This window comes from Macaca fascicularis, chromosome 1 (genome assembly GCF_037993035.2).
Source record: "Macaca fascicularis isolate 582-1 chromosome 1, T2T-MFA8v1.1".
NCBI classification, from domain to species: domain Eukaryota; kingdom Metazoa; phylum Chordata; class Mammalia; order Primates; family Cercopithecidae; genus Macaca; species Macaca fascicularis.
This window is the reverse complement of record NC_088375.1, coordinates 169,832,314-169,846,029: the sequence shown is the minus strand read 5'-3', so window position 1 is coordinate 169,846,029 and position 13,716 is coordinate 169,832,314. Positions and strand designations below refer to the sequence as shown.

General features: G+C 49.5%; 1 protein-coding gene across 9 annotated transcripts in view; it reads right to left on the bottom strand.

The window, feature by feature from the left end:
- JAK1 (Janus kinase 1) overlaps positions 1–13,716 on the bottom strand; it is a 237,049-nt gene that overhangs the window by 13,191 nt on the left and 210,142 nt on the right. For all 9 annotated transcript variants that reach the window (XM_065521112.1, XM_074004765.1, XM_074004749.1 and 6 more), the window contains 5 exons: positions 13,331–13,488; positions 10,878–11,001; positions 8,694–8,883; positions 3,967–4,073; positions 722–865 (listed from right to left, as the gene is read on the bottom strand). In XM_065521112.1, the coding sequence (XP_065377184.1) occupies positions 722–865; positions 3,967–4,073; positions 8,694–8,883; positions 10,878–11,001; positions 13,331–13,488 (723 nt within the window). The remainder of the gene's footprint in view (positions 1–721; positions 866–3,966; positions 4,074–8,693; positions 8,884–10,877; positions 11,002–13,330; positions 13,489–13,716) is intronic.

Below are 13,716 nucleotides of genomic sequence, written 5' to 3'. Positions count from 1 at the left end.
TGAGGGAAAAGCCAGTGGACCCAGGGAAGCTCACCACTGTCGCCACCCCAGGCCCTGAACATCAATCCCCTGGCCTTGACTGTCCAGAGGCACTGCCAAGCCTTGTTCTCTGGGCCAATCTGGCAGGGATGTGAGATTTCTTTAGAAAACCTAACAGGATGCAGAGCAGGGCTGGTGGGAGAAGCTGGCTAAGAATTTTCCCACTGGATACTCATGCCCACCTCTCTCTCTTCCTTTCAGCTCTGGGAAATACCCATGTTTAGCACTATGCTGGAACAAAGGGAAAATGAAGGCAGCCGATCTCTGCTCAATATTTGACTGTGTCACTCTAACAGTCTGTGGGATCCTGGGTGAGTCCTTTTACTCCTCTGGGCTTTAATTTTCCAGACTGTGCGTTGAGAGCCATGGACTGTATCAGGAACTTTGAACCATTTGGCCAGTCCTGGGGCTCCACAGCATGGCCACCTGGACCTGTCCTTAGGAAAGGTGGGGGCTGGGGGTGGAAGGGAGGTCACAGGATGAGTGTGAGGAGCTGCTCAACCCACTTCACTCTACACACAGGGTCCACTAAGATCATATGTGGAGAAAAAAATTCTGAGTAAAAGGCAAGTTTGAAAAGCACTGGGCCACAAGAAGTGCAAGGGTTCTTCTCAACCCATCGTGTTCCACTGGCTCTGGAAACGGGAGAGGGGAGGGGAGGAATTCAGAGGAAGACACTTGCCAGGGAAATATCCCTGTGGCTGGGGTCTAAGACTTTGAGGATCACTTTTATCTTCTTCTCTTCAGAAGTTCCTTCGTCATCCTTGTAATCCATCAGGGTCCCAGAGTAGATGTGTGTTCTCGTGCCTCTCCCAAGGTGCTCGCCCTGAGGGAGGAAGCAGAAGGCTGGGGTGACCTCTCTGTGCCCCGCAGTGATGGACCGTCTGGGAATGGCTCCTCAGTGGGAACATGGACGATCAGTGGGATGGGGCAAAGGCAAGAGGGCTCCCTGCCCCAGCTCATGGTCCCCAGCGCCTTGTCCTTGTCAGGTCTCCTGAGAAAACAACAAGCTATTTGGCCAAACACAGTGGTGACATTTGCTGGGCCCCAGGAGACGGTCCTCCTACTCCCTAAACGGCTCCTTGCTTTCTACCCCCAGGACAGCCTCTGGCCAAAACACAGTCCTAACCTGTCAGGACACTGCAAACAGGGCCATCAACGGCCAGCCACATAGGTCCCACCCCAGGCCTCCAGAGAAGACTCAAGACAGGAGCCCCCAGGCAGCTCCTCTACTCACAGGCTGTGCTACCCTGTGAAGAGGCTTGCAAATCCCAGCTCTACTACCCGCTGGCCATGTGACATGGGGGCAATCTCTGCCCACTTTCTGCAAATGGAGGTAATAATGGTACTGACCTCATAGGGCTGTGATAAGAATCAAACCAGGAAACAGGGACGGAGGCTCCTGGTACAGACTCAGGCATACGGGGGGGTAGAAACCCATCTGGTGGGCCCATGTGTTATCTGAAGCCCTCTGGCACAGGTAGGCACAGTTTCTCACACTGGAACCATGTGTTTCCCATCCATCTATCCAGTGTGTGTGCTCATGTGTATGCCCGCATGCTGGGATTTAAAGTTAGTGGTGCAAAGTACACCGGCATTTGCCCTGGCAACCTCACAGATGAGATGGCAATGTGAAGATGATGGTGGAGACTAGGGCGATGTGTCCTGGATTTCCTGACATGTGAAAGGGAACAATACCCCCGGATGAGTGGCAGGAGGACTGAATGAGATGATCCGTGCAAAGCCCTGGCCGCACCATGATCTATTTCTGAGGACCCTTCCAGTTCAAGTTGCAATAATTCTGATTTTAAAATTCTTAATATTTGGAAATCGAAATGGGATTCACGAAACTTAGGCACTGTCAAGTTGTTGACATTAGCCCCACGAAACTTGTAAAATGAAGGTCCATTATTCTATTATTTGAGGACCCCCTGGAAATGCGGAAAATGGACTGTAGCTTATACCAAGGGAATCAGTCTTATCCCCCATAGGAACATACACCATTGTTAATCAGGTATATTAATTTGCACAAATGCCACCATTTGTCATCTGTCAGAGCCGAATGGCGATGCATCCACCCTGTCTGCTGTATCCTGGCAAGGTCTTTGGCTATTCATTCAAGTTGCATCTGTCATGAAGTGATCCATCAAGGTTATGGGAAGCTGTATTCCCAGAACATCCTGTAAAAGCCATATGCTTTCAGAATAATTGCTCTTCCCGTGGCCAAGGCATGATACCATATGCTGTCAGGATTCTGCAGGGCCCCACAAAGGCCCATATGGCCCACTTCAGCCTCCTCTGATGCTGTTCCCTCCACCTTGCCTAGCTACTTGAGCTCATCCTCCAGGATGAGACCCTGCTTACCCCCCAGACAGGGTCTCGCTCTATCACCCAGGCTGGAGTGCAGTAGCACAATCATGGTTCACTGCAACCTCAAACTCCTGGCCTTATGCAATCCTTCCAACTCAGCCTCCTGAGTAGCTGGGACTATAGCTGCATACCACTATGCACAGCTAACTTTCTCATTTTTATTTTTAGTAGAGATGGGATCTCATTGTGTTGCCCAGGCTGGTCTTGAACTCCTAGGCTCAAGCGATCCTCCCACCTTGGCCTCTCAAAGTGCTGGGACTACAGGTGTGAGCCACTGTGCCTGGTCTGGGACTCTGCTTTGATACCACTTCCTCCAGGAAGCCATCTCTGTCCTCTCAAGATTAGGTCCACATCCTCCTGTCCTTCCCTACCTTGGAACTTGACTCTTGCGAATGTGATTACCCCCTCAAAACAGACAGGAGCCTGCTGAGGCAGCAATCGTGCATGGCACGTGTAATGCTTGATCTCTGTTGGCTAAGTGGATGTGGAAGGCATGGAGGATGGTGGTTACCTGCTTGGAGGCTTGAGGGGAGGGAAAAGAGGCAGGCCCCACGGACTACATAAGTTCTACACAGAAAAGAGGCTATGAAACTGTGGCTCTGGTGACTGTAATCTCAGGACATAGCTCTGACACCACAAGAGGAATAGAGAACAATGATGGGCCTTTGGTGAAGAAATGTACCACGATGGAAGTGAGGCAGTTTAGCTGTAGATTTCCACTCCCTCAATCTCTATCCAACAATCTCAGGGACTCACTGAAAAAGGTAAAGTAACAAACCCCCGTGTGCCACTCTCCCCGGGCTCCTTCACAGCAGGCAGCTTCCGCCTCACCCTCCAACACCCCCAAGGTGCTGCCATCTCCCCAGGTGGTGAGTGGCACCGTGCTTGCTTCCCTCCAAGGCTGCCACACCATCTCCCTGATACCCCAATGCGTGGCTCTATGCAACAGGGCCGGGGTGCGGCGGCAGAATAGAAAGTGGGCTTTCCCTGGGTCTCACACCACCAGCAACAGCTCCAGGGCAGCCCCTGTAGATTCCGGGCAAAAAGGCCTCCCAAGGCTGGGATCTGTTTCTCCAGATAGCTCTCCTTCAGGCCTAGACTGTGCATGTCCTCTTGTCCCCTCCCTGTGTTCTCTCCTCCCCAGCTCTGCTCCTTCTGGAAGTATCATCAGAAAGTGCAGGACTGAACTCTGGAGGTGCTCCGTCACACAGCCTGCTGCAGGCAGCGAGGGGTGACGGCCATGCTCCCCTGTGGAGAGCCACCTCCTGCCCTGCCACCCCCTCAGCATTCCCTCACCACAGAAGGTCCCTGCAGTTCTAGGGAACCCCAGAAAGCCTGACCAAACCACTTTCCTCAAAACATGTCTCTGAGGAGTGTCAGCAAGGGTGAGGAGGATGCAGGCACTGGTTGTATGGTTTTGCCATCAAAGGAAAGTCTCCCTGTTCTTTTTCTACTAAGATTTCCCCAAACACAGCCTTCCTTGCCCCAGATCCCCAGGCTGCTCCACCGCAGGGAGGCAGGACCACAGCCGGCCCACACCCTGCAGCCGTGACTCACCTGCACCAGATCCTTCTTGAAGATCCGATCAAAACTCAGCTGGCTCATGGGGTAGACGGGCTGCCACTCCTGGGCTTTCTTAGTAGCCACCAGCAGGTTGGAGATTTCTGTGGAAGAGATTGGAGGAGTCTGAGCACAGCACCCAAGATCTGAGTTCCCAGACAGTCAGCGTCTACTGAGCCAGGGCCGTGGGACCCGTGTGCAGGCACTTGCTGCTTCAGTCATTCAACAAGTGCTTACTGAACAGGCACATGGCTCCTACCCTCCAGGAGCTCACAGGGTGATGACAGAGCCAAAACTCCCAAATCACCAATTAAATGGAAAGCTACAATTTGTTCAGCTCCTCTAAAGAACAGGTGTGTGGTGCTCCAAGGTTGGCACAGCAAGATCTGTTCTGGTAAGAAAGGTCAGAAACAGTTTCCCCAACGAAACTAAAATTTTAAATGTAGGACTGGAAACCAAAAGAAGTCAGAAACTGTGTCCATCTTATTTTCTGCTCCACCTCCACAGCCCGGTATATAGCAGGCACTCAATTATTATTTGTTAAATGTGTGAATGAATGACTGGCGTCTTTCTAAAGATGAGAGCTGTGGAAGGAAGAAGCAGTACCCAGGCCCAGGGCATGACGGGAACCAGAGGAGGAGGTGAACAAACACTGGTTTTGAGCCAGAAGATCAGGGCAGGTGACCCAGAACAGTGCCCTGTCTGAAGCTCCTGGTACGAGCGGTGCCTGACACGGAGGAGGCGCTTACCAAATGCCCCCTCAATGTGCAGGTTTAAGTAGACTATCCCCCAGATTCTACTGATTCAAACAGAAATCCAACACATTATTAAATCCTCCAGGCCAGGAAATCCACAATCCACAGAAATCATCTTTTCCGCCATGGAACTACTGTAAGGAACAAGGTTATCGTAAGGCAAGAAGGGACCTTCCAGATCCTGACTAGCAGGGAAAGTATTCCGGGAATCCCTGAAGACTTGTGTCTATTCATCAATTTTATTAACTGAAGCAGGAATGTTAGGAAAATGACAAAGAACATGCATTTCCCTTCACTTCCTCTTTCCTACACTAGAAGACAATAACGAGTTAGGGGAGAAAATGTAGCCATTCAAGTCCTGATTCCTAGACTGGAACAGAAGGAAGTTCCTAAAAGAACATCTGTAGGAACAGCCAGGCATAACCCACGGAGGCCACCACACACACCACTGGGAGGCAATGGTTGCTGAGTGCCGGGTCCCTGCACAGGGCCCCGTCTCTAAACCTCGCTTTCCCTCAAGACAGGGCATTCTTTTCCTAATTTTTTAAGCTCACATACACCGATTGCCTTCTCTGTCCCAGCTGCTGTTCTATGAGCAACATACACATTAACTCCTTTGTCTTATAACCATCCTATGGAATACACAGTGTATTCTTATCCCCATTTTATAGATGAGAAAAGAGATTTCGAGAGATTAATTGGCCCAAGGCCACGCAGTTCATAATCTTAGGATTCACACTGAAGTCAGAGATGGCTCTAGTCTCTACCCTTCCCACAACATACCTGGCCCTAATCGGGAGAACAAATGTGGGTGCCAGAAACAGGGCTCAGGGAGAGGCTCCCCTTGTTCTCATATCCTGGGCACTCCTTTCTCCAGAGGCTGTTCCCTCCATACCGTTTTCCTGACTCCACCCTGTTACCTGGGGAAAATCCGATTCAGAGGCAACTCAGGCTCAACTCAACTCAGGAGAAAAGGCATCAAGAAGGAGCCCCGTGGCTGGTATCAGCAGGCAAGAGGCCAGGAAGCAGAGCCACTTGGGAAATGAGAGAGGGGAATGGAACTGAAGCCATTTATGGACTATTCTTTGCATGGGCACTTCGGGGAACATGGCACCAGGGTCAACAATGTGAATGGGGGAAGCCACAGTGCCTCCATGAAGGTGTTTCCTCACTAGAAAAATGGGGGCCACAGCTGTGTCCCTCATAGGTTACCGTGTGGATGAATGGGATGACGCAAGGCAAGGGCTGCCTTCAGCGCCTGATATGGAGTAAAACGCTCCCTGACTGGTTGCCACCGTGATTATGACTGGCATTACATCTTAGTCACTATTACCATCCTTCCTGTATCATCAGGGTTCCGGAGCCCTGGGCAGTGGACTGCAGAAGTCCTCAGTGTCAGAGCTGACTGCACGGATGAGGATTTAAAAGGACCGGTGGAAAACGGGCCCAGGAGCCCCCTGGGTCCTTATGGAGGTCTCCACATGGCCTCCCTCAGACTTGGAGATGGATAGTGGAGCTGGACACAGGACCCAGGACCAGAGATGCGGGACCTGCCGAGCCATCACGCCCACTCTGAGTGGCCTCCTGCTTTTTCATTTTGCTTTTTATTTATCCCATGAAGAGTTTCTTAGTTGCATTTTCAAGTGAGAAACCCAGATCAGGGTCTGGCTATCAAAACCCCGTGGTTAGGAGGGCAGAGGAGCTGAAGAACCCAACACAACATTCTCATGTCTAATCTTCACGATTTCACCACTTCTCTAATTTACAGATGGCAGAAGGAAGAGAGAGAGCTCTGGGGGACCTATCTAAGGAAGCCTCACACACAGGCCTTATTCTTACTCTCCCAAGGTCAGAATTGGTCCTTGCTCTAAAGTCCTAGGCTGATGGCTAGTCCAAATCCCCACTCATCCTCTACCTAAGTGATCTTGGGTATGTATAATTGGGATAACAACACATTCTGGGTTATTGTGAGGACTAAATGACTTAAAACATGAAAGATCTCCAAACAATGCCTGGCAAATTGTAAGCCCTGCTCACATGATAGGAGCCGTTCTTATTAATTATTGCTACTGTTATTATTCCTACTACCTATACTACTAGCTACATGGCCTTGAGCAAGTCACTTACCATGTCTTAAGTCTCAATTTCATCACGTTTGTAGTATCTACGAAAAGCTACTGTGTAGATGAAATAAACAAGGTAGGCACACAAACTGCCTGGGCCACAGTAGGCACTCGCCATCCAGCAGCTCCTGCTACCTGGTTCACCTGACAGGCATTATTCACGCTGATTCTGTGCTGGGCACTCTCCTCTCCTCCCCACAAGCCAAGAGAGCGGTGAGTGAGACTCAGGTCCTGTCTTAAGAGCCCACGGTCAGGTGGGAAAGGCAACAGGAAACACATTCAGCACTGAGTTTCAGGAGCCTCAACTGGGGTTCGTTCCAGTGTGTTGCTGTGAATAAATAGGGCTGTTGGGCTTGAAGGTTTGAACTCACTCTGAGGTCTCACAGTCAAGTGGCAGATGTGTTTTTACCTTTGCGGAAAATCCTCAAGCATGAAAACAAAGGCTGCAGTTATTCTCTGAGCCTGGCAGGAAACCCTATCTGATCAAGAACACAAGTCCTTCCTCTTTCACCAAGTTCAGTGACGAGCCCCTTGCTGAGACCAAAAACTGATTCAAACATCAAGAACCCAGGTCCCTTTCTATCCTGGTGCTGCTTCCTCTGCCCACCCCTGGTGGTGTGTGGGTTCATAGACACGTTCGCTTGGAAGAACAAGATGTGTCCCAGATAAAGACTCCTCAGAGGGTCTTCCTCTGACACTCATGGGGCCTCAGTGGCAACTGTGCTGCTCCTTCTCTGAGGCCTTCCTCCTTCTACGGGAAGAACCTGACGTGTGCAGGGCAGCATCTTGAGGTGAGGACAGCAAAATCAACAGTTCTCAAGAGCTAGGGCACACGGGTTAGGCCTGGCCCTCAAGCCCCTCTTTGATGCTGACCTTTGATGAGACCCACTTCGCTCTTCTGGGCCTCAAGTTTCTCATCTGTAAAATAAGACAGTTGACTGTATGACCTCTACGTCTCTTCCCAGTCCTCACATTCTAAGAGACAAATCCACCTGCAGAACATCAGTGACACTGTTCAAGAGGCTTAACAAGGAACAGCTGAGTGGCTCACCCCTTGGATCCATTTCACTCCCTGATCCTCCCTGGCCCCCATGGCCTGCAGGATAAAGACCCCGCTCCATGGCACAGCACCCAAGGCCCCCACACCCTAAGCTCAGCCTCACCTGCCCCTCCCTTCCACCTTCACCTTCATGGTAGCCCCCACCTGTGCCTCTGTTTGCACATGCTGCGATGCCCTGACCGCACTGGCAACCTCCCACTCATCCTCCCACACTCAGTTCAAGACTGCCTCCTCTATGCAGCCCCCCGTGCTATGGAACTCAGGGATTTTGATCATCCCTTTCTGTTTGACTCCAGGGTATGATATCTATGTCGGTTAAAACACCCATCACAAACTGCAGTGGCCTCATTCACCTGTAACACTGGCATTAGACTGGCAGGGACTGGGCCTTACACATTTCTGATTGTTTGCATCTGATATAGTTCTTGGCCCACAAAAGATGTACCAGGAGTCTCTCTCAGATAAATAAACCAGTGACAGGAGACCTCTCAAGGCATTTTATCTTAAGGAAGAAAGAAGTTATTTTCTGCTTACTAATGCTGAGCATGCCTCTTTCTGCAGCCTAATGAGATGCTGAGAAAGGTATATGCCTCTTCTATAGACAATGCTCACACTCAAGGGACTGGATGTGAGTTGGGCACAGAAGTGTAATAAAACTCAATAAAGAACACCTAGAAACTGTGGGGAGGGTCCACTTGGTTTAAGCCAGCCAGCGTGTTTTGGTCGATCTGAGTCTCAGCACATTACTGATGGGATACAGCCTGGCTCTGGCATGGGGAGACGAACCTCGGGGCTTGGGCTGGCAGCAGCGTTTCAACATGAAGCTGATGTTATCCGTGCGCAGGATCTGCTTCTTGAGGTGGCTCATGAGGTCTCCCAAGCTGGGGAAGCTGCGGTCTGAACCATGCAGGCTGTAGCGGCCCTTCTGCACCTCGATCTGAAAGTTCTTGAACTGCTTCTGGGCACCCTGCCCCTGCTATTCAGAAAATGACCAGAAATTAAATGTTTAAAATGGGGTCAGGCGTGGATATATAAGACATTAACATTAGGGGAAGCTGCATGAAGAGTACGGAGAAATTTTGCACCATCTCTGTAACATTTCTGTAAATCTAAAATTAGTCAAAAATAAGGTTTATTATCAATAAATAATCCAACCAACAACTAAATAATAAAACAAGGTCCAGGAGAAGGCATTGATAAAAGGGAGTTAATACTATAGCAGACACAGTAGCTATTTCTACAAAAGCGTCACTTGGTTTTTCACCTGTAAGATAAAGTTCATGAAAATCCAACCTCATAGGATTGTTGCTACACTTATATAACGTGGTGTTTTGAAAAACTTAGTAAGCACTTTATAAAGTCCAGCAAATATTATATATGAGGTATATCATTATGATGGCAAAATTTCTCAAGGAACCGCCTCAAACTGAGCCCTGCCAGGCCATGTCTCTACTTGAGAAGAACCACACTGGGAGCTGGTGTTCAGTGTCTGACCCAGGTCTGGGACACTGTGGTGCCAGATAGGAGGTATAAGCAGTTTTCCTTCTGGACTCTTTTTGTACAAACTAAACTATTTTAGTGGTAAAAAAATGAGGGCCACAAAGACTTACTTAAGGTGTAAACTAGGAGATGATATTCAAAATCTCAGTTACTTCAACTGTACAATGGGATTAGTACAATGGGATTAGGTAGGTACTTCAACTGTACCTACCTAATATGGCTATTACAAGGCTTAAACAAGCACAAGTAGGTACAATGCTTGGCACAGGGTCTGGTGGGCCACAGTGAGTGGTGGGAGTAATCATTTCTATGACTGCTGTTTTCCCTGGGTGATGCGACATTGTTAGGGACTCATGGACACTCTTGGTACTGTACAGGCCAATTCCACTTCAGGAGGGGGCTGGGCTGTCTCATGCACTCCTCCATCGTAAACACATTAAGCTTCCTCCAATGACTGATGAATAGACGGCAAGCATCCTGGAAAGGCAACGAGCCTGACAAGCTCTGAGCCATGGAGCCCCGAGGCCCAGCTGTTTGGGAAGAGCCTGGGCGGGTGGTGGTGTCCTTGCATTGCCTCATCCAGGACACTTGGCAGCGCTGCTTCCTTCCACCCTTTCCTCCTCCCATTCTTGACTGAGTTCAGCCCCAGGGGTTCACCAGTGAGCTTGTCCTTCCTGCGTCTGCCCTCCGTGCCAAAGGCCCCTCCATGTCCCATGTCTCCCCATGCATGTGGAGCCTAATCAGTACTGATTAAAGTGTATTGATGTGAAGTATTTTGTAAAACTCACTGTCTTTTAAAATATTCCATTTTGTATTTTTTTAAATTACATGATAACAAAGGCATTTGTGGTCTAGTAAGGGGAAGTCAGTAATTCTGGCGAATATCTTAGCCCTCAGAATGTGTCTCACATCATCCTCAGCTTCAGCTATGCTTCAATCACTAAAAGACATCTCTATTCATTGTTCTAAGATGAGGGGGCAATTTGTTAAAGTGTCTGAAGCTATCATTTGGAAAAAACTGTGTTAGGCCATGTGGATGAAGTGGCATTTGGGTGCTGGTTTGTACCAGTGAATGCTGTAGACAGGCATAGCTCTGGGTCTGAGATGATGTTGGCACTGAGTCTAAACAAACCACTCTAAATAACGACACTATACTTTGTAAGTGTTGGGTGTGAATTGGTTTTCTGGTCATGTTCCATCTTCCAGAGCCATGGGGGACCCCCACCATGGGTCCCATGAAGGAAGAAGGAAAGGGCCCTACAGGGGAAGGATGTAGGGGTCTGGCTGCTGGGGAGCGGTCTCCTTTTGAGAGCAGGGGCCCTTGCCTGACCTCCCAGGGATCTCCTCAGAGACTGAGGCTTTTCAGTTCCACCCTGCAAAGGGTGGTTCTGTCTGCAGCAGCTCCTGAACCAGGCTACACTGGACACCTCATGGCTGTATGGCCTGGTCCAAGCCAGTGTCCTGACTGACCTCAGACTTCTCAAAGCAGGTGACGGTCATGAGGATGTTGTCAAAGTCGGTGCAGCTCCACCTCAGCACGTACATCCCCTCCTCGCTTCCTTCTTGCCGCAATTTATTGATGGCATATTCTGTACTAGAGGGAGAAGTAGGCAAAGGGAAAAAGAGCTCACACCAAACAGCACAGTGAACCCCTGGGCTACCCACTCTCCTGAGCTGCCTCAAGTGTTAACGGCCCCATCACACTATCTGCCCAGGATCCTAAAATCCCCTCTGATGCCATCCACGAGCATAGTGGAAATACCGAGTGGCCTCAGGACTGATGAAGTCGCCAAGGTTGAGGAGAGGATTCAGCCTCCTGCCCAAGGCAGTGAGCCCTGCTTGTCCCCACGTTCCCCACATTCCCCACAGACATCGTCTCCAGCTTGAAACAGAAGAGCCTCTCTGGAGGCTGGTGATGAGGAGCTGCCATGCCTCCCCTCCACCCCCAGCCAGCCCAGCGGGAGCACAGACCTCATGGGGGTGGGAACTGGAGGCCGTGTTGTTTATTGTTGTATCCCCATGGGCTCACACTGAGTGAATACATCAGTGAGGATTGGACAGATGTCAGTAGGAACAGACCTGTCTTACACTTCTTTGTATCCCCAGGACCAGTGAGTCCTGGCATGTAGAGAGCAGTGAACACTGGCTGAATACATCCCTGCATGAGGTTACTAGCACCTGGTGAGTGCTGCTTGCTAACTACTGGTGAGAGAGGGCTGCCATGGTTCCTGTGTTTCCAGAGGCAGGGACATTACGTACTTTCTAACTGCGCCATGCCTTTGCATGTGCTGACCTCTCATCTGGGTACCCTTTCCCCGCATTAAGGCCTGGCAAGCCGTCATTGATTCTTTGTTTTAACCAGATATGAATGCCACCTACTCTAAGCAGCCTCCTTAGGCAATGAATGTCAGCATCCCATCAAACATGAAATATCCATTCATTCAACGAATACTCAACTGAGGGCCTACAATGTGCCAAGCCCTGTGTGTGTTAAGAAAGCAGAGAGCAATGCAGCCCCAGCCTTTGGGAAGCTCGTATTCTAGGAGGTGAGGGTAGTCAGACCAGGAACAAATGTTATGTTATGTAAATAAACACAGTATCTCAGGAGGTAACGACTGCTACTGAAGGAAAATAAGGCAGAGTGCAGCAGCCAACATGGATGGAGAAGGGAAAGAGGTATGATTTTATATAAGGTGGTCAAGGAAGACTTCACGGATAAGGTGATATCTGACTAGCACCTGAAGAAGTGGAGGCTGTGCAGATTCTGGAGGAAGGGCATTCTGGGCCAAGGGAAGAGTGAGTGCCTGGGCCCTGAAGCACAACCATGGCTGGGACACTGGCAGAAGACGCTTTTCGAATGCACAACCCCTTGCTCTGCCATTCTTTGTGTGACTGTTTCCCTAGGAGTCTGTGAGCCTCTCAAGGCCAGGGCCATGTGACTACTAAGCTACTTGTCCACAAGGTAGCCGGAAGAGGGAAAAAGGTAAGAAGCACATCATGTGGAAGGTGGCAGAAGAGATGCTTCCCCAGAGATTCTGTGGTCTGAAAAGAGAGGCTCAGAAGAAACACAGCAGCTGGCTGTTTTCCTTTGCCTGAAGGGCTGTCATATGTAAGAGAAAGTCAACAGAATCCCTGTTGTCTCAAAAAGCAGAATTCAAGTGAGTAGACAGAAGTTACAGAGAAGTCAACTACAGCTCCACATCAGAAAGGTATGTACATCTCTCACAGTCAGAGCTCGAATCCATGGGCTGCCTCATACATTGCCCATCACCAGAGGTATTTGAGCACAGGCTGCCAGTTCTGAGATGCAGGTGGGTCAAGACATCCCACACAGCCCCTTCTGGCCTTAAGGCTGTATCACCCTCACGGTCCCCACTGTTCACCTGGCACCTTGGGACAAGCTGACTGACAATTCCATTTACTATACTGTCTGATGCTGAGATCTTCATCTGATCTTTCTTTTTCTTCTTTTATATATTTTAGAGATGGGATCTTGCTATGTTGCCCAGGCTAGAATGGAACTCCTGAGCTCAAGTGATCCTCCCACCTCAGTCTCTCAAGGAGCTGAAACTACAGGCACATGGCAGCATGCTCAGCTGTGTTCTTGAATTGCCCGCATTGTTTGACACAGCAAGAAATCACAAAGTGTAGTACTTCTTGATCAGCTATGAAGAGGTGAGAGGGTTAAACTATGAGGCGAGATCCACATAAAGAAGTAGCGTTGAGGGGCTGCTGCAAAAAGGATGGTAGGAGATTACAGGAAGGCCTGACCAGAGCTTGGACAGCAGGGAGGAAAGGAGGACAGCCAACAAGTACCAGGCAGCATGGTCAACTGGCCTGACCTAAACAATGATGACATGCCCCGTCACTAAAACATGGGCTCTCTGCATACCAAAGGCAATTGAAAAGGTTCTAGGACCAACCAGATTGGACCATGACAGCCATTCTGTATGTTGTGGACGATCAACGGGGGGGCCACGTCGGTGCAGAGGTAATGATGGGCGTCTGCGGTGAGCCGGAAGTAGCCATCTACCAGTGACACAAAGGACAAGGCCTCCTCATGGGAAGAGAGCTTCAGTTCCTATTGAGAGAGAAGAAATCCCCATGGTTACATCATGTCTGTATCAGCTTAAGCAGCTGACTCTATAGGGAGGTACACGGTGAGAAGATTTTTATAACCCAGTGGGAACCTCAAAGGGAAAACCTTTTCATCAGTACTAAATATACCCCTTGCATGCATGCATGCATGCATTTATTTATTTATTTATTTATTTATTTATTTATTTATTTATTTATTTTAAGATGGGGT